The sequence below is a fragment of the Pleuronectes platessa genome, chromosome 1 (assembly GCF_947347685.1).
Source record: "Pleuronectes platessa chromosome 1, fPlePla1.1, whole genome shotgun sequence".
Lineage (NCBI taxonomy): Eukaryota > Metazoa > Chordata > Actinopteri > Pleuronectiformes > Pleuronectidae > Pleuronectes > Pleuronectes platessa.
Window position 1 is genome coordinate 27,225,632 of NC_070626.1, and position 27,737 is coordinate 27,253,368.

Sequence of the window (27,737 nt, forward strand, 5' to 3'; positions counted from 1 at the left end):
GTGGAGTAATCATTATGGCAGATTTATTTCTCCTTGTAGAAGAGACATTTTCACTTTTACAAATTCTATTCCTTTCATTTCTACTTGAGTGTTTTTGTACTTCTAAGAAGAAAAAAACGGACTTTTCCATTCTGCTCACACTCACACTCCCTCTCTGCTGAGTTACACGTTCTAGACTGATTAGACAATCAGGCGTAACAAAGGGTCAATCAAATTATTTATGAACTTGTCCCCAGTGAAGTATTACAAACCTTGAACTGCAGCAAACATAATTTTAATCAATGTAATTTGTTCCTTTTTATATTTTTAAGTTCAAATTGAGACTTTAGACAAGTGGCTGATAAATGATGCTGACCTGCTCACAGTGAGTGGCTGTAGTGTTTCTCAACAGAAATAATGATTATATAGTTATTAGTGTTTAAACAGATCATGGAATTCAGTCGGTCAACGATACACTTTAAAGAGATAACATACAACTATTATAAGTTTTGGAGCAACTGTTAATTGTTGATTAATCAAAATGTTAAATATATATATATATATATATATAATGTGTCAAATACGACTAAATAACATTTATGGAAACCGATACATTTATAGCCGTGGTCCTCAAGAATACATGAATTAAGTCTATAAATACAGTAACACTTTTAAACTTAACGTTTTTTAATTCCACAGAAGCAATTTAATACAGATGTGTGTAAAGTTACCTGCACCACATGAAGAAAAACAACATGACATTAGCGCACACAAGCGTTAACGAGTGAATATACAAAGCATCAAACTGTTCATTGAATTCAAATCATCGAGTGTAGTTGGACTCACTTGACAAAGGGTTTACTAAGAAGTTAATGGTTTTTATTGGGTCTTGATTCCTTCAAAAGAATAAAGTTCAGATCATATCATGTTTGTCAGGATGCAGGACAACGGCAGTGCTTCACAAAGAGTTCAGTCATCGAGGGGAAATGGTTACAGGAAGTAGATTCTGCATTAAAATAAATAATCGGTGAATAATCATGAGGCAAAAAAACATAGTGAAGATTATTATCAGGCTCAAATCAGCTAACAAACAACTGCTGTTCTGAACATGTAGATTTAATCCAGTGTGTCGTCAGTGAAATCAATAATCAACAGGAGGCAGCGTCACCATCTTGGTGAACTCTTCATAATTCACTGTCCCGTTCGACTTGACGTTCGCTTCTTTGAAGAGGTCGTCCACTAAACACAGAAAACACACACAAGAACACAGAGAAGTGTTTCTTAAGTGACCGGGAGAAAACTGATCAAGACTCCAGTAAACAGCTTATTTGTTAGAAAGTGTCCCCTAAAATAAGATTGAGATAAGATTATATAAATCTGAGGTAATTTTCTTCTTACAGCAGCAGCACACAGTCAAAGAGAGGAAGACCGAAGACCCAAGTGGTAAGAAATGGAGAAATGTCCATAATATACGACTTTCACTACAGACAGGTGCAGTGTAATACCTGAGTTGTATCAAAGTAGTTATTTTGAAGAGTTTAAAACAGTGATGAAAGAGGTATTTCTACATTATATTTGTTCCTCGTGATATATTTCTTCTGCATTCAGGTATTGAGAACTTTAATTGTCCAGCCTCTTTGGAGATTACGATTTTAAATACAATTAATAATCAGTGTACTTTAAATAAAACAGCACATTAATTCATATTAACTTGCTACAACAGTTCAATCTCAATCAACACTCAACATCATGATACCCAGCATATGTTGATCTCAGCTGTGTCTTTACTGAGGCTCAAATTTGACCAATGTGTAAAGAGACAATTTGGCCCTAAAGTGAATTTTATTCCTAAAATCTCTTGTGAAAATCCATGTTTACTCATGAGGATGAATTATCTTTATGCTTGAAATGTTATTGCTAAAGTTGCACGTTCAGTAGTGGAGCATTTGTATGAGATAGTAGATGAATGCAGAATGACTCAAAAATGAAATAGAGTAACGGCTCTTTTGCGCAAATGAAACTCAGCAACTTCACAAATCAAAACCGTGCAATGGAATAGAGTTAATTTAATTTTTTTCACACGGCTGTGCTATGATCTACAAGTCGAGCCAGCGAAGATTCTCCTGAATATTCAGATTTACAACAGTGAGCTCATCCTCAGCTGCTTCCAGTTGATACAGTTTGTAGAGTTGAGAGCTTCTCAGTGCAGCTGTCTGAGTGGCGTCAATACTCGACGTGACGGAAGAGTCTCTGCTGGGAATCAGCCGAGCCTGGTTTGAATCTAAAGTGCCTGATGTGCACAGCGACAGGCAGCACCACTCAGAGTTAAATCTGTACGTTGCTTTCAGCCCAGAAACCCAATGAATAACTGAGTTTGACGCTTTGAAACCCAAAAGCCATCGAAAAATCAATCCCACAGATTTAACCGGAGACGAGCGTCTCTGCAGGAAACCGTCAAGACGACTGTTGTCTTCACTTCACTGTCAACAGAAAGACATAAGCTACTGTCTCCCCTTCAGTCCCAGTTTGAAAAACACATGTAAGAAAACCTGTAAGTGTAAATCAGAGACTGTATGTAAAGACAGATGACATAACAGGCCTCCATGGAGCTGAGGAGTCTCCATCACCCCCTGGTGGCTGGCTGCAGAATCGCTCATTAAGCCCACCTCCCTCCGTGTTAGCAGATGGGATATGGTCCAAATCAAAAATACATTTCAGAGGGTTTTTGTTATTTTAGGCAGCTCTTATCACACGGATTTGCTTCATATTTAATTGAATTGAGACTCGTGCATGTCAGCTGCTCCTCCCCCTGACTGGCTCAGAATGAAGTCATCGGCACAAGATGACAGTGTCTTTATGAGGGATTTAAAAACATTTAGTATATATATAATGTATCAGATCAGATCAGATTTCCCACCTAACGTCTTCCACTTTCATCAATATTCTACAACCAACAGCTGTCTGCGTAAAGACTGATAACAAGTGGAAACTAAACCTGAAAAGGGAGATTGGGACAAAATAACCCATCACCCTGCTGAGAACAGCAATTTGTCACTGTTCCACATTTGTCACTGCACAAATTAAACAGACAAGAAAACTTTTAGAGGTGTTGGTGTGTGAAATGTGTCACTTGAGATAGGTTATCTGTCTGCAGCTTCATACGGATGAGATGAGAGTGGTGCTATTAACCTTCTTGGATGATCAGACAAAATAATTAGTCCTGCCACGCTGTGGCAGTTTTGGCCCTTCTGGAATTATTTCACCAAAATTAATCTCCATAAATCATTCTACTCCAAATTTCACTTGATTATATATACATATTATATATTAATATTTATTTACCACAGTCTGACGACACTGTGAAGAAATGAAGTTTGTCCACATGGAGACAAACCTGAATATATATCCTGGCAAATGGCAGGAGCAAATTAATTTACTTCCTGAAAGTACAGGTGATGAGAAACTGACCAGGAGAGGAGCTATTATATTATATTATAACCAGGCAGGTCACAGGAGAGCAGGGAATTCAGAAGCACTGGTAAATCGTGGTGGATTTAGTGAAGTGCTGTGAAATCCAAGAGATGTTGAGGCCGACCCTCACCGGACTACTTTCCTAAATCTCATGAATATACAATAGGTACTTCACATTGAGTTTTTGTGAACCATGTAGGACTCACAGGACTTTGAAGCTACGGGTCAGCGCTTCACTGTTACAGTTTCATATTAAATCCAGTGGTGTAAAGAAACAAACACTCCAAACGCGCAGTAACCCTATGTGCTTGTATAACAATGTATAAAAAAGCCCTTTTATTGATTGAACTGGATGTTGTTGTTGTAGCTCAGTGTCAACACAGCAACTCATTCGCTGTTAGAAGAAAAAAAACCTTTGTGCAGAGTTTCTACTTTCCCTCTCTCCTTGGATTCAGCTGTGACGTTACCTTCTTTGTCCGTGAGCTTCTCTCCCAAGATGGTGAGCTTGGCCCGCAGCTCCGACGCCTGGATGTATCCTTTCTTCTGCTTGTCTGTCATCCTCAAGGCCTCCAGGATCTCTGACTTGGGGTCTTCCTGTTGCATCTGCCTGTGCATCATCGTCAGGAAGGAAGAGAAGTCCAGCTCACCGGACTTTGCTAAACAGGAATCGAACACAAAACATTGACCGAAGAAACGATGCACGAGTTGACAAGAATTGCATCAGTGCAGCACTTAACTCGGATGAGGCTCAGTGGAGCTCAAACCTCCGACAAAGCCCCAAAAATCCTCTTAAATTCAAACAAGCTGCAACAGATTTCACACACGCGTGGATATTAAATATGACTAAATGTGACAGATTCCCCGAGGGTCATAAACGGCCTATTTCGTAATGTTAATGAAAATGTGAGAAATGTAGAAAAGTGGGAATTGTCGGCTCAAACCAGATGTAATAAAAGTCACAGCGAGCTCATTTCAGTCATTTCAGTGAATGTTGCTCTAAAATAACTTTTTTAATTATCTTCAATTTGTAAAACCAAGTACGAGTTCAACTCGAGGATAGAAAGACTGGAATCATCTCGTCAGTTTGATAAAGAAAAGGTGTTTTTGGACTCAACTCTTTAATGTTGGTTTCACCCAAGGTTTCTCCCTTTCCCTGTTTAAGGGATGGTATATTTAAAAGTAATTTCAAGGGTCTGAGGTTACACCTTGTCACCACGTCTCAACACTGTTTATATTCCACTTCCTCAATAATTATAGATTTTTTTTAATCCATAAAAGCCTTGAAAAGATCTTTAAGTTAAGATTTTACAATATGTTCATATATTATTAAAAACTTTCACCTAAAACAATCGGTTTTCTATAAACAACCCAGGCGGTATGGTGGCACGGGTAAGTCTGCTTCCCCCCCACAGTCTAGAGACGTTGAATAAAGACTTAAATTGACTGTAGGTATGAAAATGAGTGTGAATGATGTGTCTGTGATTCACTGACGACCTGTACTCCGCCTCTCACTGTCAGGGATCATACTCCCAGATAATTAAATAAAGTTAAGTAAAAACATCTCGGCCTCTATGGAGCAGTGATGTGTATTAAAAAGTGGGTGTTACACAAAACAACTCAGGGTCGGTCTGTACAAACTCTCACAACCTTGTCAGACAAACTAGATTTATTGTGTGTTGTTATTTACCAATTTTGTGAACTTGGAGGTGCCTTTCAATTTCACTGAATGTGGGACTTGTGCCGAGGCAGCGCATCACTGTGATGAGCTCCTTGGCATCGATCTTGCCCTTCTGCTTCTTGTCGTACAGGGAGAAGCACTCCTTGAATTCTGGGAAACAATAAAGTTATTGATGTTTTTCAGTGAGTTCATCAGTCACAGAATCAGAGGTGTGTTGGTATTACTTCACAGGAACTAATTAGACTGAACAAGGTCAGACTTTGATCCTAATGTGTCCCCAAAACCGTTTTTTACTTGATTTAATTGAAATATAAATGACTGTACATATGAAAAGAGTGAATTAACAAACAGTACAATTTAAACATTAACTCATAATAGATGTAAAACAACTCGTGGTGCTGTGGAATACTCTTACCGTTGATTTGAACCGGTGTGAAGAACTTCGCCTGCAACGTGACAAAAGTACTGCATCACTTGTAAAAAGGAAATATCAGTCACATAGGAAAATACTTGAAATATAAAGTATTTCGGTGGAGGGAATGTCTTGCTCTCACCATTTCTGCGGCTTCCTTGGTTTCTGTTCAGGAAGCAGAGTGTTGACCGGAGCCTCCGTCACCTGTTTCCTCCGCCTCAGTTTAAAGTCCACCTCTATGTAATTTAATAAGCGTTGCTGTGGAAACACTGATACGAGACACTCAGCGCTGCTTTGTCGTTTCTATTTTAACCCCCCCCCCCCCCCAATAAAACCCACCAATTATTCACGAGCCACGGTGTGAGACTACAGTCACATAATAAAAAGGAAGCAGCTTGTAGCCACAAGCACTGAATAGATGTTATATCCGTTAACCAATATGATTAAAGACAATTGATATGAAGCACGTTCACAAATCAGGTAGAATGTCAGTTCTCATGTTTAATCAAGAGTCATTACAGGACTGTACGGGTGGTTTTTGCAAAATTTGTTGTACATTTGTTTTCAAATTTTTAAGTCATATTTTATTTTGTGATAAAAAAAAAAAAAAGGTATAAAAGGTATAAAAAGGTCACATGTGTCATTGATGATCTGTGTTTCTACTAGTTGGGATCTGACCAAAGACTCAAAGAGCCGCAGGCTGTACAAGGGCCTGAGGCGACACCTATTTACTTTTATGATTAAAGTAAAGTAGGTGTTTACCAGTAATCTGTCAAAACATCCTGTGATTCCCAAACAGCAGAGAAACAATACAGTACAATCTTCTCTTGCTTACATACAAATGAGCCCTGACTTCATTCGGACATGGTGTAAACACTTCATGGTATAAATACACAGTAGTATTTGGGACATGTGATAAACAAACACCGACAGTATAAAAATCAGCAGGACTTCACACACAAACCACATGTTCTTTACAGGATCACCCCCCCCCGTCGTCTCTGAAAGTAGCTACAATAATATCCGGTGTTTTCTTAAAAAAGTGGGATTCTATTAAGAAAAAAAATCCTTTTCTTTCATTTGTAACTAAACAGCTCAGATTAGCCTTGAGGATGTTAGCATCCCAACACTGGTTTTAAACCTTCAATTAAAGGTTCGGTGTGTAGGATTTAGTGACACCTAGTGGTGAATTGTCATGTTACAGCTGAATACCCCTCACCTCACCCTCTCCTTCCAAACATGAAGGAGAACCTGTGGAAGCTTCAGTTATCGTAAAAACTCAAAGGGTGTTTAGTTTGTCCAGTCTGGGCTACTGTAAAAAAAACATGACCCGCTCCTGATGTAAATATAAAGTATTTAAATATAAAAGGTCCCATTCTAGTGTAAAGAAAACAACATTTCATACAATCCAGATTAAACACACGAGTGAAAACATTACTAGGATCATTTTATATTCAATTCCTGCCAATATATCCCCTTCACCTTACTCTTACATGCTGGACCTTTAGAATTAACATTCCCATTGGGGCGGATTTAAAACACTTCCTGTGACGGGCAGTGCTGGTTTATGACATGTATCATAGTCCAGGTTGAGCAGAAGTGATCGCATCTGCAAAGTGAGACCGACTTTTCACCGAGCCTCACAGTTTGAACCTGTTAAAGTCTGTGTATCAGTGCAGGTGCTGCTGCCTGCAGGAGGGAACCTGTCTCCTCTGACGTTGGTGCACATTAATGATCCTCATGAGTCGAGTGCAGCCGCTGTCTCTGCCAAAGGAAATCTGTCTGAAGAAACAAGAGATGCATCAGTCGAGTCAAACACACGTAAGCAGCATGTGACGTCAAAGCATTGAGAAATAGTTTTCTTTCACACAGACGGCAGCACAGACCTCAGGTGCAGGTCAGTGGTTATTCTTGATGTGCAAGGTGTAGTAGGACCAGGGCTCTGGCATGTAAAGGAGTCCGGGGTACTTGTTGCGTAGCACCGGGTCTCTCCAGAGGTAGAGCACCCACAGCGCCATCAGGACCAGGGTAACGCCGAAACTCCAGAGCAGGAACAGGCCATTGCTGTCCGGGCCGAGGCCTTTACGCCGCTGGTGTATCACCACAGCCACCATGGCAAGGAAGGTGAAGAGGAAAAGTTCAGTGATTTGTCCTTCGGTCACCAAGTACCTGGAGGAGGAGAAACCAGGAGACGTTAGAGGAACTCAGAGAGAAACATAAAAACTTTAAATTTGAATGCCTCTTTTATTGTATAGTCTTCTGTTGCTTTTACAATTTACATTTGATGTAAATGTGTTGAAATTGCCTTGTTGTTGAAATGTTCCTACAAATACACTTGCCTCACCTGAAACTAACCCTAAAGGAACAAGTACAAGAGCAACACCACAAAGTTTCAAATTTAAAAAGTCACCATTTTCCCTTAAAAACCACATTTTGTTTGTTTCATACTCGGACTCTGATGTCCTCAATTTGAACTCCTCCACACGGTGAGGATGGAAATATCAGGGTTTGTTATTTTCTCCGTCACAATACAAGTAAGCTGAATCTATTTGTCTTTTTCAATATAAAATACAATTACCCCAAACATTCAAACTGTCCCGGTAAACATGATGACTTCAATAGGGTTTTGCCAAAGTGGTTTTTACACAAGGTGACAATTGATAAAAAGAACACAATTACAATATTTAAAATTGTTATAATAAATGTTTGCTGGCTTTATATTCACATTTGAATGTAAATGTGTTTGTGTATTCGCCCATTTGTTGGTTGGTTGATCAGCAGGATTATGCAAAACCAACTGAGCGGATTTCCACAAAAATTGTTGGAACATATATCGGACATGGGCCAAGACAGGATCTATAAACACCTGGTGTGGATCCAGGTATTTTTATCACTTTCTTTAACATTGTGGGTGTTTTTTTTACTGATATTCTCTAATAATTCATGGATCTTAAAAAAAATATTCATATATGCGACTGACCAATAGTAGAGAGCGCTGGGTAACAGCAACAGCCAACCAGTCCAAGGAACCTTTTTCTTTTCCTCTGTCTCAGTGAAGCAGCCGGTGAAGTACATGAACAGGATGATGAAGAAAGGGATATACCTAAAATAAAAAAAGAGGAAGAGTTAGTGTATTAACTGCACAACTGACTGTGGACACTGCATCTTTAAAAAAGGACAATGCAAGTTTTGTGTGAGAATAACAGTGATTATTGGCATTGTACTTAAAAAAAAAAAACTTTTCCGCTCAGCATGATCTTTAAATCCCAGATGAACCCGGCTGAGCAGAAAACATTTCACTAAATCTCAAATTTGCTTTCACACTGAAGAGTTTGCCTTATTATTTAATGAAAAAATTAACAAAATCATAAATACTGTACCACAGATGTTAAAAAAGTTTGTATTCTGTCATCAGGACACCTCAGACAGTCTAACTCAACAAAAAACCATTGTTTTACACCATAGTGAATCAACTTGCAGAATTTCTGTCACCTTCACCTCTGAGCATTGTTTTCTCTACTTTGGAACTTTTCATAGAACAATATTTAAAAAAGCCTTATACCCATCTGTGGATTGAAACGAATTAATTTTTGGTAAAAGCAATATAAAGAATAACAGTGACTTCCCACATCTTTGTTCAGAACTACCAGGAGCACAGAGACACAGAAACTCATGAAATCCTCTCTCTTCTCACACTGAGGCTAAAACCACTTCAGCCTGAGAGATGAGTTCATGCTCAATCTCTGAAAGGTGACTCACCCTCTGCTCGGCCGAGACCTGATACATTGAGTATTATTACTTTAATACAAGTACTGATGAGAACTGGACCAATCTTTCGCTTGATATGAGTCTATCAGATATATAAACGTCAATAATAGGTTTCTGTATCTTAGACATTATGGATTTTTCAGGGCTGATGCCAACACTCATATGAGGGAGTAAGATGTTTCTGATACAGATGTTATTTGATGTCATTAACAAGCTCTTATGACATAGAAATGTAACTGCGGCTTGATATTTTACAGTTAAACCATAAAGTTTATTATAACTATAAATAAAAAAATAATATACGTCTGTGAAAGGCTCATATCAGCTTTACTTCTCAGAGCACCAGTGTGTGAGGGAGTCTAAATAAAAATCTCTGCCCGATGTGTCCTCCTGGGTTTTTGTTCAGCTCTGTGTGTTCTGTCCAGAGCTGGCACACACATCAGGATCACAGACGTGGGTGTGTTCCAGCTGGATCAGCCATAGTGCCAACTGAAATTCTGTCAATTTCCACAATGAAAACTTAATGCCAGGGTGTTAACAGCTAGAGAGAGAGCTTATACAAATAAAATGGAAGTGATGCATCTTATCCTCTTATAAAAAAAAGCTATTTTCCATCTAATACAGATCTCCTTTTTTTTGTTTTACAAACAAACTGTTATCAGTCAGTTCCTCTGATCTGCTTCTTTCATCCTGCATGTTGTTGGATACATTTTTTTCAGTTCGCTCAATCATTGGCTCCAGCCCCCCCAACGACCCTCAAAGGGAAGGCGGTATAGATCCTGGATGTATTTCCTGAATCTAACATCTTTTGGTACTTTAAGCTATAAAAGGAGCCACAGATCAGTACACTGATAACGACCTGTTGTGTTAAAATGATCTGAATCTACACTTCACAAAGGCTTTAATTGGATTCTGCCCTCCTGGGTTTTGAAAAGATTCAACATGGATTATTTTCAGATTTATGAAAATAAGTGAATCTGACACATAGCAAACCACTCAGTCCTGTATCCTGCTGCGTTCCAGCCACTTCCCCAGCACTTTACACAAGTATTTATATGCACGACGCAAATAACCGCCAAACACGTACCACATCCAGTGTCCCAGCTGTTCATCATACAAATACAGCAGCTCAAAGGAGTCAATCTGTGAGGAGAGGAACAAAGGCCTTGTGTTATTTCGAGAAACCCTCGGCTGCATTAGCATCAAGGAACAAGCACTGTGGCTCTAACTACCTTAGGAAACAGTGCCACCTACTGTTTCAAGTACCATTTACAATGCAAAATGAGTGGTAATGACATCCAGACACAAAACAATACATGAACCAATGCAGACATGTCCATTTATCCATGGAGAATATAATTGTTGGTTCATCTCACCTGCTTGTTCCTTTCTTTTGATATTTAAATCACTTTTATTGCAGTAAATATTAACATGTTTAATCATTTCTGGCCTTAGTTTAATTCCACTTATTAATGTTTTTCCAACAAGATATATGAGATAGCCTCGAGAAATTGATTAAAATGTAAAAAAAAAAATCTAATCCGTTAAGTTGTTTTTATTTAATTGTCCTGACAATCACACCAACAGACCATAACGTCCTTGGTGGATGAAATAAATGAACCTCCAAATCAAATCTTAAAATGAAACAAACATACTATATTTACCTCCATGTCTACAATGTACTGGTCCTGTGTTATGTATCTACATGAAACAAATGTTGTGACAGCGATAAGGGCGTAGAAAGAAAAATAATGTCACTTCTTTACCGCCTGATATATTCTGCTGGGACGAGTGTGACAAGATAAATAGTTTGTCTGTTTGGGACATAGGTGGAGAAGAAAAATAGAAGTGACTTATAAAAACTGTCACTGAAAGATGAGCAACTGCTTTTTGTTGGATGACATTTTTAAAAAGGCAATTTCTACGGTCTAGACTTTTCATACGATGGGTATTACTTTCTCTCATAAGACCAAGATGACAGCAGAGAAAACATATTTTACAAAATGTTGACAACTCTCTCTGGGCTCCCAGTGGATTCCCAGCATGGAGTCGAGCAGTAACCAGAGTCTTACCAGTGAAGCAGGTTTAAGGTCTTTGATGATGGGGTTCTCTCTGACGGACAGGTGGAGCTGGTAGCCGCTGAGGACGAGCCGGTGGTTGACGGAGTCTCCCACCAGGTGGATGCTGGCTCCCATGACAAAAAAGATAATGCAGCCGTAGACTGCAGAGCGAGGCAGCGCACGGGGGCTGCGCTCGATCAGCTGAATGGAGCAGAAACACAAACACACATTCTATATTCAGTCACCTGCAAAACTAGTGTATTAATAACAAAACCAATTACCTTATTTGTCGTACACCGTAAAATAAATGAGACAAAAGCTCAGATATTTTCTGTATTTTCATCTAGATTTGTAAAACCATTTTACCACAAATACCCTTTTGTTGATAACCTTTCATTTGTCAAGTGAGAGAAGTTATTGGGATACGTGTTGCCTCTGAGATTGATTTTTTAAACATTGAACAGCTCTGAATCTTTTGGTCTCGGCCTCGGGTTTCACCCAGGAAGACTCCATTTGTTGTTAAAAGGATAAACCAATATGAAAAGTGGAGAGCGAGCTCTCTGCGGCATGAAAGAGGGAGAATCGACCAGTGCTTTTGCACAGACACCGGAAAAAAGCCAATACAATAAATTGCAATGGAATTAACTACTGTTGTATTGAGCAATAGACATCGATCAAGTCGGCCACGGACAAGAACAGCCAAAACACAAAACTCAGTGACATCACCACCAACATCCACAGGGAAGGGGAAAAGGTATCTCAAAACTTTGACGGCAGAAATATAGAGGCCAGACCACAAGATTCACAGCTGTAGGACCTGAACCCACTAAAGTCCTGGAACTGAGTTTGATGCACTGAACTTCTACAGAGGAGATGGAAAAGTTGAAGAAGAAATGATCTGCTCCTGAAACATTGTGTTTGTGCTTACCTTGAGCAGTAGGAATGGTGTGATGACATTGTAGGCCATGTGGAAATAGTCTCCAGCACTGGGCTTGTTCAGAGGAAACCATTCCAGAGGAAGGACGATCTTAAACATATGAGAAAAGAAACTTCTGCTGTTCACACAGGAAACGAAGAGTAGCTGTTCATTTTATATTTGTTTGCACTTTTTAAAACGATAAAATGAGCAGTGTCCCCTCACCATGACGATGGGCCTTCCAAAGTCCAGTATCCAGTTCTGCAGAGTGAGAAGGAACCACAGGTCCGAGTGGAAGTGCTGCTTCTTCTGCTTCTTCTTCTGTGGCACATTTTCCTTCACACCACTAGGAGCGCTGTTAACACACATTTACAGTGACTGTGAGTCGTCATATTTAAGCAGCATTATAAAGGCTAAAGGCAGCACGGACATTTACTACAGACAGAAACATAATGTAATGGTGTGTACTGCTGCAGAAAACTCTTAAAACCATAGACAGGGCAGCTCAAAGCGTCTGAGTCGCCCCCTAGTGGCTGGGTGCACTATAGGTCAGAAACCCAGGTTAATGGATGGGACATGGTCCAGACACTTCAAATCAATTTTCTGTGAGCAGTTTATTTTAAAACCCCCGTCAGCAGCAGGGACCTTGCTGACCAAATCAAGTCATTGAACATTTTCCGCGGTTGGGCAATTTGTTATTGACGGCTGAACACAGTCACTAAGAGGATGAGTGCGGCTGAACACACTGAGAGTACCTCAGCTCGGTCGGGGAGAAGGAAAAGCTTCTGAATACAGACGAGGAATCAAGCTTTTGACCTCCTGACCCAAACCCTCTCTCGCCATTCAAACATCCACACAAGTCCACACGTATAAAGAAGGAAACGTGTTTCATGAAATCACAAATGAATCAAGCCACAGAGAGTTTCTGCAAAACTCCAAGTGCATAACCTCACGGATCAGGACCAGCAGCTGGATGCAAGGATTGAACTCCATTACCATAACAGTGGCTGATTCATAAGTCATTTCCTTTTCACTGAAGGACTCCATTGCGTTTAGCCTGCACCAGTTTATTTGAATGTCTGAACTCTGGATGTGTGAATGTATCCTCTCTATGCAGCCTGAACGAGTTATACAAATCTAAAACAACAATACTGATCAGCTAACGATCCCACAATGCAATCTGACACATTTTACAGATGAGATATTTACCATCAATTGGCTCAATTAATCAATGTACTCGAATTGAAGATTAATATCAGCAATTTACGCCTTTTTCTTTATTAAATGTATTAATCTGTCTGCATTGATCCAGCAGTACCAGTCAGTACCAGTCAGTCCAGTCAGAAATCCAGCCTGGAGACAAGGAGCAGCTAAAACTCACCACCAGTCACATCTCGTCTATTTTTATCGGTCACGTGCAAACGCTGTGATTGACAGACAGTTCCTTATTAAGAACAATCAGCTACAATACTTTAAAATATGCAGACAGTCCCTTATCAACCACAAACAACTACAAGACTAAAAAAATATCAAATTAAATAACAATAAGTCATTTTAATATCAGTCTGCAGGTTTCAACACAGAGCAGCTTCCGTTTTGTGTTTTACTTTCACTTTAAATCTGCAGGTTATTAAACATGTCGTTGTTTACACCGTCACTGACCTCGGGGGTTTCCTTCCCGGCTCGATTCCGTTTCTTCTCCGCGGAGTCCCCATGTTGTGGATCGTTTCTTCTCTGGGTTTGAATAAAGATTCATGCAGCTCTTGTACTTTCCTCCATGTTTTCTTCTTCTTCCTCTTCTTCTTCCTTCTTTCTGACAGCAACACACACAACCACCCTTCACTTCCTGCTTCCGGGTCCCCGCCCCCATTCGCCCAGTCAAGGGGGCGTGGTTTCGCCCGAGTTTCTTCTTTGTAGGGCAAAAAGTTAAACCCACAGTAAGTAGTTTAATAAGGTTTGTATATTCATACACAAATTATAATAATACAAATATGGGAAAAAGGCGGACCAATAATATACTGATCACTGGTAAAAATCTCACGATATATATATTAATACATTATAGAAAGTGTCATTCGTGATGGAAGATTTTTTTTGCACTTTTCAAACGTGTTTTTTTCAGAAATAAAGATTATAATTATTATAATTAAGAGTATTATTTGCAAAAATAGCAAGAACTAAAAGAATCCAGGCCCTGCAATGTCAAAATAGATGTATGTTTGTTCATTCACCAGCAGATGGCGCCGTTTACCACTTTTCTTTTACCATAGTTTTATTAAAGAATGAGGCTCAGTCTCAGAGATTCTGTCAAGCCTTTCCATCTTCCCTGTGCAATCCTTTTAAACTCCGTTTTAAATATAAGTTATACGGATTATGCAGATTGCAACCTTTGTCAAAATTGCATGATATTATGCTTTATATCAGTGGCCACCAACCTTTTCGAGCGCAAGATCACTTTTTAATTCCAAACGTAAGCCGAGATCTACCACCCTGATATCTTCCAAAAAAAACACTCAGGAGGGTCATATTTTTTGCTATTTGTCTTAAAGGCTGAATTTAAAAGAAATACATATTCACAAAGTAAGGCAGTTGTGCAACTTTTTCTATTCAATGCACAATATTCAAATGAATATCAATTAATATTTACAATGCAAATTATGTAGCTTCTCAGTTCCACATCTTGTTTGCAGAGGAGCTGCTACTGCAGACAAATGTTTTTACATAAATGCTTTGATTTGAATATGGCCACAACTATGATTATTGCCTTGTATGAAAGAAGTCCCTTGTCCTCAAATAAATACCAGCACTGCACAGTATGAAGCCGTGCATCTTCTGCTTTTGCAGATATTTCACCATCAAAAAAACTTTTTAAACAAGGGAATCGTTTGCATTAACAGAAAGTTAATTTAAGTTAAGTTAAGTGCTTTTATTTTGAAAAGACATACAGAAAGTGTTGCAACCATTTGTTTGTGACATAAATTCATCAGATAAACACTTAAACTAAAGAGAGTACAAAGAGAACATCATGCATTAATATGTAGGCTGCAAAAACAGAAAGGGACATAAAAGTCATAAAAAGGATTTGTAGCCGAAATACATTTTACCTACTATTTTTTATTTATCAGGTTCATGATCAATGAGAGACAGTTTTTTTTATGTTGTCACTCAATGAGACAACACATCTCACTGTCAAACAGTGAGATGTGTTCAGGAGGAGTTATTTGATGCACACACACACACACACACACACTCACAAACTAACACAAAAACACATTCCAACACACACACTCTCTGGGTGAACTGAGGAATCCGTGTGCTCTCCTCTCACTCCTCACTCGGCTCATCATGGAGCTACTCCACTTTGCTCTCGTCGTTGCAGTCGCCGCCTGCACAGTGAAAGGTAGGCTCCTCACGCACACTGTCATGTCCACACTCACACAACCTGCAGGATCTTTTCAGGGGATAATGCATCTTCTTTTCTCACGGCTTTTGCTTTTTTTTCCTGTGTTCAATCAACTCTAGATCGATGTGCAAACCCCCCTCACACTGCCTGCTGTGCCAAACACAGAGTTTTGGGGAACGTTGTTGTTGTTTGATCATAAGTTTTAACATATAGGAGCAATATGAACCGACACAAAGTATAATATGAGTTCTATCTATCTATCTATCTATCTATCTATCTATCTATCTATCTATCTATCTATCTATCTATCTATGCATATATCTATCTATCTATCTATCTATCTATCTATCTATCTTTCTATAGGGCAGGGCGATAAAACAAAATCAACAATCACCCCAATTTTAATTTCATCTATATCCCTGCAGCAAAAGGCCAGTATTTATCCATTTATCGCATATACATTTAGTTTTTATGATGTTGGGTTGATATCATTTTTGGCAGTATCACCCAACCCAGTCAAATGTAAACGTTCTGTGCTTGTAAGAACTTGCAACCACTTGGAAGCAGCCTAATGAGCAATTTGCACATTTATCTTTATCTCGAGAGTTCAAAGATGACAGACATGACTTTTTCCAGTTTATTTTATAACTGGAAACAGTTCAGATGTTTGAAGACTTCTAAGATGTGTGAAGGCGAGTGGGTTGTATCAGAAAAGAATAAAAGAACATCATCTGCAAATTAGGAAAACGGATTCTGACTTGATTGTTTTGTTATAGGAGTGATATTTGGAGATAATCATGATATTTCTTGACCTGAATTATTGAACATAACTTGCAATCATATGGACTTGACCCAGAAAAGAATGTGTTCATACAGAGTCCAAACAAATTCTTATGTGGATGTGATAAGTTTAAGGAGACAAGTCATGAATGGATTTGTTCCGCACTCGTTAATGTGAGATTAATGTCAAAACTGAAATCATAGTTATTTTTGTGGCCTCATTACAAAACATTCAAAATCATTGATTTCATATTATACGTCGTGTTGATGTGGACTCTTATTACTGTTTACATCTGTGGCTGGTTTCTCTGTCAGCACCGATCTTCCTGCAGCTTTTACTGACGCTGTGTGTTTTGGAGACGGTCCCCCCCCCCCCCAGTTTATTCAAAGACTGAAAAGAAAAAACAAACAAAGATTTCTATGTTTAAAAACAGAGCAACATTGTTCTCCTTGTGCCTTTCACGCTATGTTGCAACACATATTTATATTTCTGTTCCCCTACTGCTTCAGCTTTTCAGTCTTGATGAATGAAAACCCTGCAAATTCAAAATCTTTATCTTTAAATAGTGATCAGCTCTTGAAACCCTCCAGACGTGCTGGGTCTCATCAGTTTTACTCCAGTCTGCTGGGAATTCTGAATATTTTAATTGAGGCAGTTATTGTAATGGTAGCCACACAGGCTCCTCAGGCTGCACTTACTCACTGGCACTTGTTAATTTAGGCTTCAGCGAGAGTGAGGGATGGAGAGAGGCAGATGGAGAGAAGTCCTGTACTTAAAGCCGTTGTCCATCTTTCTGACATCATTAGTGCTGTTAAATTGGATTAAGACGTACACAGGCTTTGCTTCCCATGTTTCTGGCTCCCAGCGACTATGGGGATGTTCCTTGTGTGGTCTGATGGGCAGTAAATCAACTGAGATGTATCACAGAAGCATCCTGGGACACTTACACACATCTTTTTCATCTGGATGCTGCTTGGACTGAAATTTGATTATGGTCAGATTGGGAGGGGGGCGTGGCCACATGGGATTTGGACATGGACAAAGACGTGTTTTCAGCTCATCTTTCAGTCCGTGTTTCATGTAAGAAGAGGATGTATCAGAGAGGAACGGGGCGATGCCCACAGACAAGCAGCTCCCTGCCCAATCATCAGGATAATGTGCCTGTCACAGGTGGTTCAGGATAATTGGGCCGTGGCCATCAGTGAAGTGAAATGCTGCCATAAAGTGCTCCACAAGTCAAGAGGGTGTTAAAATGAGGGTCAGGTCTGATCAGAGATTGTAGGGGACTCCGGTCCAGCTTCTGTATTTGGATGATTGCCTTTTTCTGGGCAGCATGTGTTTTATCACTTTGTTAGAATAGGCCATAATTTAAGTTTATATATATGTATATGTATGTATTTTTTTATTCTTTTAGATTCTTTAAAAAGATAATATTTAATATGAGGAAGTTCTGAGAGCTGCAATAAAAACATTGTAAACTTTGCCTTTAATTTCTCAGAAACTCTACAGGTTGGTTCCCAGTGAATCAGAGGGGACTTCTACAGAGACAGTCAACCATTCACATTCAGTTTAGAGTCTCCAATGAACCGAACCTGAATCTGCATGTGTCTGGACTTTGAGAGGAAGCTGGAGCTCTGAGCTTCCACCCGGGAACCCCCGCACCACCATTCTGTCCTTTTAGGTTCAATTCATATTTGATAAATGTTTTTTTTTTTCAGGACGGCTCTGTGAATGGAAGCTTGGCAGTGAAACTAACAACTGACTCCTCATTTGATGTGATCTACAGTGTCAGTCTGTCTCATGTTTTCTTGAAGTGATAATGAAAACATGTCCGACTGTCTCCGTCGTCTGTAGTTTCTCATCAGGGACCAAACCAGCGGAGACTGATCAAAGAACTGATGACTTCATACAACCGACTGGAGAGACCGGTCCTCAATGATAGTCATACACTCACTGTGAGCCTCGGCCTCAGCCTCATGCAGATCATCGATGTGGTGGGTGAACAACAGCTCCTCACACAAGTCATCTGTTATCATCAGTTAATATTATCAGTTTTTATACAATTTGCATCTAAAACCAACTCTTTCATTTATTGAGTCAAGTGTTTTTCTAATTGATCCAGGTTTTGCATCTTTTATGAGCACAAACCATTGGGTAGAATTTACACTTGTGTTAAAATTCAAAGCTAAATTGATGCAGTAAGCTTCATCACAGCTGATAAATGAAAACTGGAGACACAGATGAAGCTGGTTGTTGTAGAAACTCCCGGAGCATCATCATTTATTCTGTTTTAAACATTTCTTTCCATTACTATTGTCCTGAGAGGTGAAGCTAGAGTGTAATGTATAATACTGAGTAGCATGATTCTGCCTTCATTAAATTTTCAATGAAAATATTAAACATATAATATTAATAATTATCATGTTCTTTCTAACAGGATGAGAAGAACCAGGTTTTAACCACCAACATTTGGCTACAGCTGGTAAGACCTTTTCCCTCCACTTTGATCCCAGAAAAGTCCCAGAAAAGATTATTTGCAAAACTATATTTTAATAAATTTTAATGATAAATCCATCTATTTCCTATACGCACTTCACAAGATTCTGAAGTCTACCTGATCATGTTAAGGGTGAGGGAGCCATCATCTCAATCAGCCAATCATGTCGCTGTGACAAACTTTAAATCTCTTCTCCTCTCTGTCGCTGTCAGCTGTTGTTTTAGTGATTCTCTCTCTGTTTTCACGTGTTAGTCAGAATCAGAATCAGAATCAGAATGTATTTATCATGTTTAATGCCTCAGGATAGTATCGGAATAAACTAAATGCTAATGTGGCATTTAGAGAATAATGAAGTGGCCTCAGGTTTGGTTCCAGACATCACGACAGTGCTTTGTTGTTTCCTGCATGTGTGTCTATAAAAGCCTGTTACACTTGTGTTTCTACCACAGCATCCTCTCCTGGTGACGTCACTCAGCTCCATTAGTGGCTTGATGGGATGTGTAGCATCGAGAACAACAGTCCCTCATTTAATTAATCACTCACAGCAACATTTACAATTTCAGTGCTGAGGATTTTCAACAAGCAGCATTTTTCAAACCCAGCCGAGACAAGAACTGATGCAACCAAAAGGTCTCACACCCAGAAAACTAAATATCGTAAATATAGTGCTTTGAGGAATGTACCATTCAACAAATGCATGGGTCAACAACGGAAGACTAATCTCTTTGTTCAAGACTCAGCACTTTAGATGCACATGAAGGATATGGGACAATCCAGATGTCCTTGCCTTATTGTGGCCTGGACAAAATGGATATGAGCCTAAAGTGGATTGTAAAACAGCAAGAACGGCCCAAATATCTAAAAGTAAACAATTTGGAACTCGTGGTTGAAATGCATGGCTTACTTGTGGCCCAGATGCAGCCTTTACTAGTGATAGAAGCAAATTCTGTTTGATATTTTGAAAAAATTGACTCTAAAATCTCCATCGCAGATAAACCAGGTAGGATGAACACAAAGTTGTCGAAACCTCTGCGCACATCGTCCAGCACACAAACAATAGACGGTGTCAGAATATTGTGGAAGTGTTTGAGGAGGACTCACTAATGACATGGTGTAATCCTGAAGTAGCTCCAGAGCATCAGCACAGGACACGAGAGCAGACCCATTCCAAACAGGCAGGTTCAGAACAGACCAGTTCAACCAATTACAGCAACTGTCGCTGCCACTAAAAACACATCGTTGTTAATTTCCAGCTCGAGACACAGATCTGGGAACAGGTGTGAGGGATGTGTTAAAGCATGTTATGTGTCTGTATCCCACAGCGCTGGGATGATAATTACCTCCAGTGGAATCCAGAGGAGTATCCAGGGGTGACCAATATGAGATTTCCAGAAAATCTCATTTGGAAGCCCGACATTCTGCTCTATAACAGGTAGGCAGTGGGAGCTGGAGCCAGCAGATCTGCCGGCTGCTGCGCTGTAATTGGATATGCATGGTGTCAGACTCAGCACAATATGATTTGGAGAGGCGGTGGGGGGGCTAAGAGTCTCAGAGGGACGAGGCATTTTTGTATTTTTGTATTCCAGAGTTAAACGCCAAATTGGAACAATGACTGTGAGACTGCGGCACAACAGGCACCACAGATCTGATGTTGTTAGTTTTGGCTCCTGTGTTTATAAGATGAACGTTGGAACTCGTGCAAGAAACACAACTATACAAACAGGTTGATGGATCCAATTAGAACACAAACGAGGACAGGAGAACCAGGATGTAAACAGAAGAACTGTCCATGTCCCTCACAAGTTCTGTTCTGTTCGTCAAGAAACAAATCATTTAGACAAAAATGTGTAAGGAAGATGGAAAGAAAGAGCATTTTAGGATGTGTCCCTCCTGGTCAATGCCAAACAGATCCCCATTTATCAATCTGTAAATGAAAGATGTGAACCAATCACATTAGAGGGACTCTGCCCTCCATCAGCTGATAAAGGGGAAAAGCATTGTGCTGCATTCGTCTCTGCCCCGTGGTTTTAAAACACGGATCTGTTGCCGCTGCAAGTTAAGTTTGTCAAGCAGCTCCAGCACCCCCCCCCCCCCCCCCCCTACTTCCACCTCTGCATGGGGAGTTCATTCAGAGGGGGTGGGGGGCAGGGGAGAACGAGGGTAACCAGCGAGTAACCGTCTCCAGGGAAACTCTGTATCCGCCCTGGCTCCTCTCCTGCTCCGAACCCGATGCAATAAATTACAGTTGGAGAAATATTAGTTTTTTTTTTCCTCGTGGCTGTTTGTTGCATCCTCATAAGTTATGGCTCTTCTCCTGTATCTGTGCATGAATTTATTATGGTGTTTTCCAACAAAGCTGAACTCGGGCTGAACAATGACCCAGTAGACAGTGATGGAGTTCTCTGTTAAACCCACAGTGCAGACGAGAGGTTCGATGCCACGTTCCACACCAACATCTTGGTCAACTCCACGGGGAGTTGCAACTACATACCTCCAGGTAAGAGTCACAATCTCACTCAGCAGTCTCACAAATCATCACATTGGAAATAGTTGATGTTGGATCATTGCTTCATTCCTCAGATGTATAATCAGCAGCAGAAGCTGAGCAACTGAGATAAATAACTTATAAGCAGAATCTAAATTTAAAAAATGAAAAAGTATGCTATTTTAACATAAGCTTCACATCTATACCTTTATTTTATTTCCAGCACCTAAAATAAAATATGGGCAGATGATACATGATGAGATGTAAAACAGGGGTTTCCAAACTTCTCAGCCCCCAAAGTAACTGTGCCAGACAAATGCAGCCAGGATTGTTTTTAATGGAGCTAAAGTTCATGTTGCAATGTTTCCTGTGTTGCTGTAAACTGACCTGCTGCAGCTGATGCTGCCACTAATCTGTCATCATCACCTCTGCAGTCACATGGAGAAGAAGAAAACCACAGAGTTATTTAAAATGGGACCAGTGTACGGCTGGTTTCCCTTTGTCTTAGAGAAATACACTTACATAAAATGACTTTAGGCCTCTGGGAGAAGAAAGAGCATGGAGACAGTTTGTTCTTACTCACTTTCCAGCTTCAGAACCTTTTAAAACCATTAAAAAAAATGTAGGAAATCTGAGTACTTGACACAAAGATTTAAAAACAACTATTGTTGTAGCTTTTAACATTATTGCTAAAATATTACATAAATAGTATTCGATAGAAATCATCTTTTGACTCTCCTTCAATGTCTCATGACCTCTCAGAAGGTCGCGAGTGATGAGGTGTGGTACATACTGTAAAAGTTAGATGCTGTTTGTGGCTGGAATCAAATTGGATGTAAATTAAATATCCTGTGTCCTGTGTAAGAAAAAAGCTGAAACGAGAGGGAAGAATTATTTACATTTTTATTTGACTTGTTTTATATTGAATGTAGGCATCCCCTGTTGTTTTTGCATCTGATTACCATTAGTTGTCCACATGGAATAAAGCCTGGGGAATGTGCATGTGTTTTTCACATCAGCACAGAAAGCACAATAGACACATAAAGTTAGAGCACTTCCCAGAGTGGTCTGAGACTTTCGGCCTCCACTGTAAAGTGCTAATGGGTAAAACAGGTGATGGGGAACGAATCTCAAATGTCAGGAGACTGAGAGCGAGTCCAAACTTCACAGAAGTTGTTACACAAGATATAAAATGAGCTGTTGCTGCTGTAACAAATGTCATTGACCTGCCAGTGGAAAAAATAAATCTGTTTTATTGTTTATAGAAATAAAAAAAAATTCAAACATTGCCTGCTAAACGTTGTAGTATGGGATTTAAGGATCTGTTTGCAGGAATTGATCTTCTATGTTGCGTTTTATTTGGCTTGGAATGAACCTGAGAGTGGGTTCTCTTCCACAGTGTCCACCATGTTGCGGTACCCTGTTTCTACAGTAGCCCAGAAAGGACAAACCAAATATTGACTCTGCACCCCCCCAACTGAACTATTCTGTCCCGAGCTGTGTCATATACGATTGAGTATCAAAGACGGTGATTCTCAGTCGATGCGTTCGAGAAGGAACCGACACAAAGTCATGTGCAGAGTCTAAAAAACTTTTTTTGAATGTGAGAGCAACGTGTGAGACTTAACTCACAATTCACTGGAGACCTGTGAACATGTGGAAAGTATCTACCCTCCCAGGAGAAAGAGAATTTAACCTGTCAGTGACCTTTCTTGGGCCTGACATCAACTTTCACAGGAAATAGCATGTCAGTGTTCTTTGTGGGGGCCTCCAGCTGTAGAACTTGTGAACATGAACGAGAAGAGAGTTTAGAATAGTTTTACAGCAAAATCCCAATAACAACTTTGTCTTCTTTTGTTTTAAAAGAAAGAAAAACTAAGACGAGTATATCTTGAATTATATCAAACTAACACAGAGACACTTGTCCATTCCACGTCCCAACTTTGACATCTATGAACCAAACTATTTTAAATAATCACCCGACTGTATATAAAGTTGACAAGACAATACATCTCTGCTTCCTGAAACCAAAATATTCCAATCGGGGGGTGGAGCTGTGGTGGCGAGGTCCTGCCCAAACACACGCTTGAGTCCGTCTCAGCTGTCAATCATGATCTTTCACCACGTTTGTATAATTGAAATAACTGATTAAAAACAAACTTAATGGGAAAATGAGCACTTGAAAAGTATAAGAACTATTTAAACTGTTAGATGTCAAACTGCTGTTGTGACCTCTCAGTTTTTTCCAATGGTCTCGCTCCAGTTAAACAGTCATTTAGTGTCAAATGTTCCAAACCCACGGATCCATCACTGTCACAGAGGCTTTGAGCAGTGAAGCACTTTCCCCGATCAAGCCCCTGCCGACACACGTGTGCCAGATCTCTGCGGTCGTGATAGATCAATGACATTTTCTCCCCGAAACCATCAGTTCTTTGTATGTACACGTGCGCACATCAATGCATTGACACTGAGGGCTTTCCTGTGAGAGCTGGTGATTACTGCTCCGCCTGGCAGGCTCCTGTCCCCCTGTCATTCCCTGACCACACAGAAGCGTCAGCCTGCTACACCTCAGCATCTGAATCAATACCAGTGTAAAGAGCTCCATCACTGAATTTCTTCTGCATCGATCGACCTCGGCCTCCGGCAAATTGCCTGGCAACTTTGTTCCAAACCTTTATTAAATGCCATTGTGGCTCAAAACAGCAATTCGCCACTGGTTACTGCATTAAATGAATAAAACCACTATGCAGATATGAACTCCCCCCTTAGATCTGTCTTTTTCATTGAGGTTCATTGCAGTAAACTGGAGTCATTCTATTTGTCCGCTCCCCATTCATCCCTGCTGAGGTTTTTACAATCACTGAGAAGGAGCAGAAACCTTGTTTACTGCCAAGGTCTTGTATCTTTTTGAAATACGGAGGCAAATTAGTGTGGTGTCGGCCTCTGCTGACGGATCACTGCCCACTTTCATCTAACTGTCACATTGGATTTTTTGTTTCTCACTCATGTTAGGAAGGATGACACTTGAACTCCCAAATCTTCTCTGAGCCAAACCTCCTCTCAAGCAACCGTCATTTCTTTTTTCAATCACCCACTGGTTTACCACTGGTTGTGTTTGTAGACACTCTTGAGAATCCCATTACGTGCACGTGTCCCTCTCTTCAGCAGCCACATGACCGTGTCCCGTTTCAAACCCACGACAGGGATCTTCAAGAGCACCTGCAGCATCGACGTGCGCTGGTTCCCCTTTGACGTGCAGAGATGTGAACTGAAGTTCGGCTCCTGGACGCACGGGGCCTGGTCGCTGGACTTGAAGATGGTGGAGCCAGATATCAGCAGCTACACCCCCAACGGAGAGTGGGATCTCGTTGGTAAGAGGGACCGGTGGCCTGTAAAAAGTGCAGAGAATTGTTTCCACTGCAGTTCCGCTGTAGTAGATTGTGTTTTGTTTGACCTCACAGAGGTTACGGGAAAGAAGAGCGATCACGTCTACGAGTGCTGTCCGGAGCCGTACCCCGACATCACCTTCACCCTGGTGATGAGGAGACGGACGCTCTACTACGGCCTCAACCTGCTCATCCCCTGTGTCCTGATCTCCACTATGGCTCTGCTCGTCTTCCTCCTGCCTGCTGACTCTGGAGAGAAGATCTCACTGGGTCAGAGGAATACACACACACACACACACACACACAGACAATCCCATTGTATTTCGTTCTTACCAGTACAGAAATATTCTGCCTGTCCCATCTTTTCAGCAATCAAATTTCTATTTTGTTTCTATTCATCGATAAACTTTCAAACGTAGAGGTACAGTGTTTGAATCTCTCGACAGATTTTTTTACTGAAACTTGAATTATTTCACGAGACAAATTAACTAGATTCTCGCTCTTCGCTCTTCTCCATGCACTGTGGCTGCACATTCATCAGAAACATCCCTCTGTACATTTTATTTTCTGGCGCCATAAGAGAATTTCAACTGTAAAATGAGTTTGGCAGATGGCCTACGTCCCCCCCACTGACCTGATATGCATTTCTCAGTAGATCTTTAATACTGCCTTTGCTCTGGTAGGTGGAATGGTTCTCAGTTGAGGCCAGTTATTCCGGTCAGATCCTAACGGGTCTTAGGACAGATGTTGCTGCACATCATCTTAGACACTTTTGACTCGTTAAATCATTCTTCTACGTTCTCGGAAGAACTACAGCAGTGTCCAACAATCAGTGACCCTTGGGTCAAACCTGGCCCAGCTACAACATCTGTCCTGCCAGATGTCAAAACCAGCCCATCTGTGATTACGCCTGTCGTCCCAACAGATCATTTTGACAATTTGATTATTTTTATTTCACCGTATCGGACTGAGACACAGACATTCACAGCAGTAGTGAGTCATGGCAGCAACATGCACCGAATCGCTCCCTGTTTGGCAACTTGTAAAAGCACAAAGTTTGTTTTGTTACTGAAATGTTTAACATCGAGTAGAATAACAAAGCTTTTACTTTGAAAAGTTTAATGTAAAATGATTGGGTGAAGTTGAGCTGAACCCCTAACTGAGATGTGCTTTCCCTCCCCAGGCATCACCGTGCTGCTCTCCCTGACTGTCTTCATGCTGCTGGTTGCAGAGATTATGCCTCCCACATCCGACTCAGTGCCTTTGATAGGTAAGCCAGGTTCAAGGTGAATGCAGTCACTGTGGGTGTCATCTGCTATCAATGGCTGAGAAATTGAAAAGTCCTTTTTTTCATCAGGACTTCTCATATCACAGTGCCACTAGGTTTAAGCAGCTCTGAATTGCTTTTTAGTTAATGATCGGAGTCGCTCGTTTGAGGCCAGAGGACAGATTTACTCTCTCTGGCTGTGAGCTCGGCTTTTTCCCTTTTTATCCGCTTCTTTTCTCAGCATGACTTTTACTGCATGATGTGAATGTTGCCTCGCTTCCCCTCTGGTTCTTCTGCACCCAGCTCAGTACTTTGCCACGACCCTGGTCATCGTCGGCGTCTCGGTCATCGCTACGGTTCTGGTTTTACAGTTTCATCACCATGACCCCAACGGAAGCAAAATGCCGAAATGGGTGAGTTGGAACAAATCAGACTTTATGAAGACTGGCTGCAACCCCAGTCTCCAATTTAAATGATTGGATTCTGTTGTTTGACCCCAAAAGACCCGTGTGTTCCTGCTGAACTGGTGCGCCTGGTTCCTGCGCATGAAGCGTCCTGGCGAGGATCGAGTCCACTCAGCCTGTCACAACAAGGCCCAGCGGAGCAGCCTGAGCAGCATGGAGCTCAATGCCAGCACCCCGGCCTCCCAGGCCACCAACAGCAAAATCCTCTATGCAGGTGAGGAAGCAAAGCTCCTCCCCAAAGCTCAGGGCCCCTCGGTGGGCGGCGTAGAACCAGAGCTGGCCAAGATCCTGGAAGAGGTGCATTATATCGCCAAGCGCTTCCACGACCAAGACGAGAATGAGTCGGTGTGCAACGAGTGGAAATTTGCCGCGGCTGTGATTGACAGGCTTTGTCTCATGGCTTTCTCAATCGTCATAATCCTCTGCACCATCGGAATCCTCATGTCTGCACCCAACTTTGCCGAGGCCATTTCTAAGGACTTCTGAAACTAAGGGCCTTTGAAAACACAGTAGATGCCTGATTGGAAGTTAGAATTTAAACCAATCACAACTGTCACAGACGATCAATTTGTAAACTCATGAGGCAGAAATCTGGATTCAGTCACGTTGTACACGACCAAACATTTAACTCAATTAAGGGCTTGGCGGAAAAAGGTAGCTTTTGCCTTTTATATAACAATATACAATTATATATATATATACACAAGTTAACATTGACTGAAAAACAATTATACTGCATATCATAGTGTGAGTAATGTTGTTTGCTGACTGACAGAGATTGCAAATGTGGTTTGTTATGGGATGTTACCTGTGTATTCGTCATAATGGGTCTATACTACGATGCTAAAATATATTCCATGTATGAAATGTAACAGATACAATATCCTGCATTGAAATAAATCAGTGGTTGCACATGAATACTCCTATATTCAAATACTTTTCTATAAAGACAAATTATTGTTGATTATCACGATAAGCATAACCACAATCCTAAGTTTAACCATCCTCCTATTACACATGTTTCTTCCTTATGAGGATAATTAAAAAATGTATCAACAGCTGTACTGTGATATTAAACAAATAAATGTATTCTTTTTATTTTAATGGGACAGCATTTTATGTGTTTTATGCTTCATCTTCCCATGTCGGAAATAAAACCTATTTTTCGAG

At 40.5% G+C, this 27,737-nt stretch overlaps 3 protein-coding genes across 6 annotated transcripts; 1 reads left to right on the forward strand and 2 right to left on the reverse strand.

Annotated features, from left to right (window-relative positions):
* Positions 1-84: 84 nt before the first annotated feature.
* LOC128462108 (calmodulin-like protein 4) lies at positions 85-5,852 on the reverse strand. Its single transcript, XM_053447428.1, has 5 exons — positions 5,683-5,852; positions 5,544-5,574; positions 5,138-5,278; positions 3,918-4,106; positions 85-1,218 (listed from the first exon to the last, which is right to left on the reverse strand). Exons 1-5 carry the CDS (start codon positions 5,683-5,685, stop codon positions 1,121-1,123), a joined length of 462 nt encoding a protein of 153 aa, XP_053303403.1. The 5' UTR covers positions 5,686-5,852; the 3' UTR covers positions 85-1,120.
* Positions 5,853-6,021: 169 nt separating this feature from the next.
* Positions 6,022-14,136, reverse strand: cln6a (CLN6 transmembrane ER protein a). Of its 4 annotated transcripts, none has more exons than XR_008333035.1 (9): positions 13,947-14,136; positions 12,510-12,639; positions 12,297-12,395; positions 11,381-11,569; positions 10,396-10,451; positions 8,521-8,643; positions 7,427-7,709; positions 7,282-7,322; positions 6,022-7,140 (listed from the first exon to the last, which is right to left on the reverse strand). XR_008333035.1 is itself a non-coding variant. In XM_053410722.1 (9 exons), exons 1-7 carry the CDS (start codon positions 13,997-13,999, stop codon positions 7,439-7,441), a joined length of 921 nt encoding a protein of 306 aa, XP_053266697.1. In that variant the 5' UTR covers positions 14,000-14,136; the 3' UTR covers positions 6,022-7,140; positions 7,282-7,318; positions 7,427-7,438. The 4 variants fall into 4 exon arrangements, 3 of the variants coding, with proteins under 3 accessions (XP_053266697.1, XP_053303707.1, XP_053303623.1); XM_053410722.1 differs by having other exon boundaries at positions 7,282-7,318; XM_053447732.1 differs by having other exon boundaries at positions 6,022-7,318.
* A 1,160-nt stretch (positions 14,137-15,296) lies between these two features.
* Positions 15,297-27,671, forward strand: LOC128424568 (neuronal acetylcholine receptor subunit alpha-7). Its single transcript, XM_053410849.1, has 10 exons — positions 15,297-15,684; positions 18,323-18,462; positions 18,906-18,950; positions 20,288-20,397; positions 21,383-21,462; positions 24,654-24,821; positions 24,912-25,106; positions 26,020-26,106; positions 26,407-26,516; positions 26,607-27,671. Exons 1-10 carry the CDS (start codon positions 15,630-15,632, stop codon positions 27,051-27,053), a joined length of 1,437 nt encoding a protein of 478 aa, XP_053266824.1. The 5' UTR covers positions 15,297-15,629; the 3' UTR covers positions 27,054-27,671.
* Positions 27,672-27,737: the final 66 nt, after the last annotated feature.

Excerpts from the sequence above, each read along its gene's own strand:
- cln6a (XM_053410722.1), bottom strand. The coding sequence starts at position 13,999 with ATGGGGACTCCGCGGAGAAGAAACGGAATCGAGCCGGGAAGGAAACCC. Across the intron at positions 11,570-12,296 it reads CACCATTCCTACTGCTCAAG|CTGATCGAGCGCAGCCCCCG; the intron begins GTAAGCACAAAC and ends TGCTCCATTCAG. Across the intron at positions 7,710-8,520 it reads CCCAGCGCTCTCTACTATTG|GTACTTGGTGACCGAAGGAC; the intron begins GTCAGTCGCATA and ends CTCCTCCTCCAG.
- LOC128462108 (XM_053447428.1), bottom strand. Across the intron at positions 5,279-5,543 it reads CACACCGGTTCAAATCAACG|AATTCAAGGAGTGCTTCTCC; the intron begins GTAAGAGTATTC and ends ATTGTTTCCCAG. Across the intron at positions 4,107-5,137 it reads CCTCCAAGTTCACAAAATTG|CAAAGTCCGGTGAGCTGGAC; the intron begins GTAAATAACAAC and ends ATTCCTGTTTAG.
- LOC128424568 (XM_053410849.1), top strand. The coding sequence starts at position 15,630 with ATGGAGCTACTCCACTTTGCTCTCGTCGTTGCAGTCGCCGCCTGCACA. Across the intron at positions 15,685-18,322 it reads CGCCGCCTGCACAGTGAAAG|TTTCTCATCAGGGACCAAAC; the intron begins GTAGGCTCCTCA and ends CGTCGTCTGTAG. Across the intron at positions 21,463-24,653 it reads TTGCAACTACATACCTCCAG|GGATCTTCAAGAGCACCTGC; the intron begins GTAAGAGTCACA and ends AACCCACGACAG.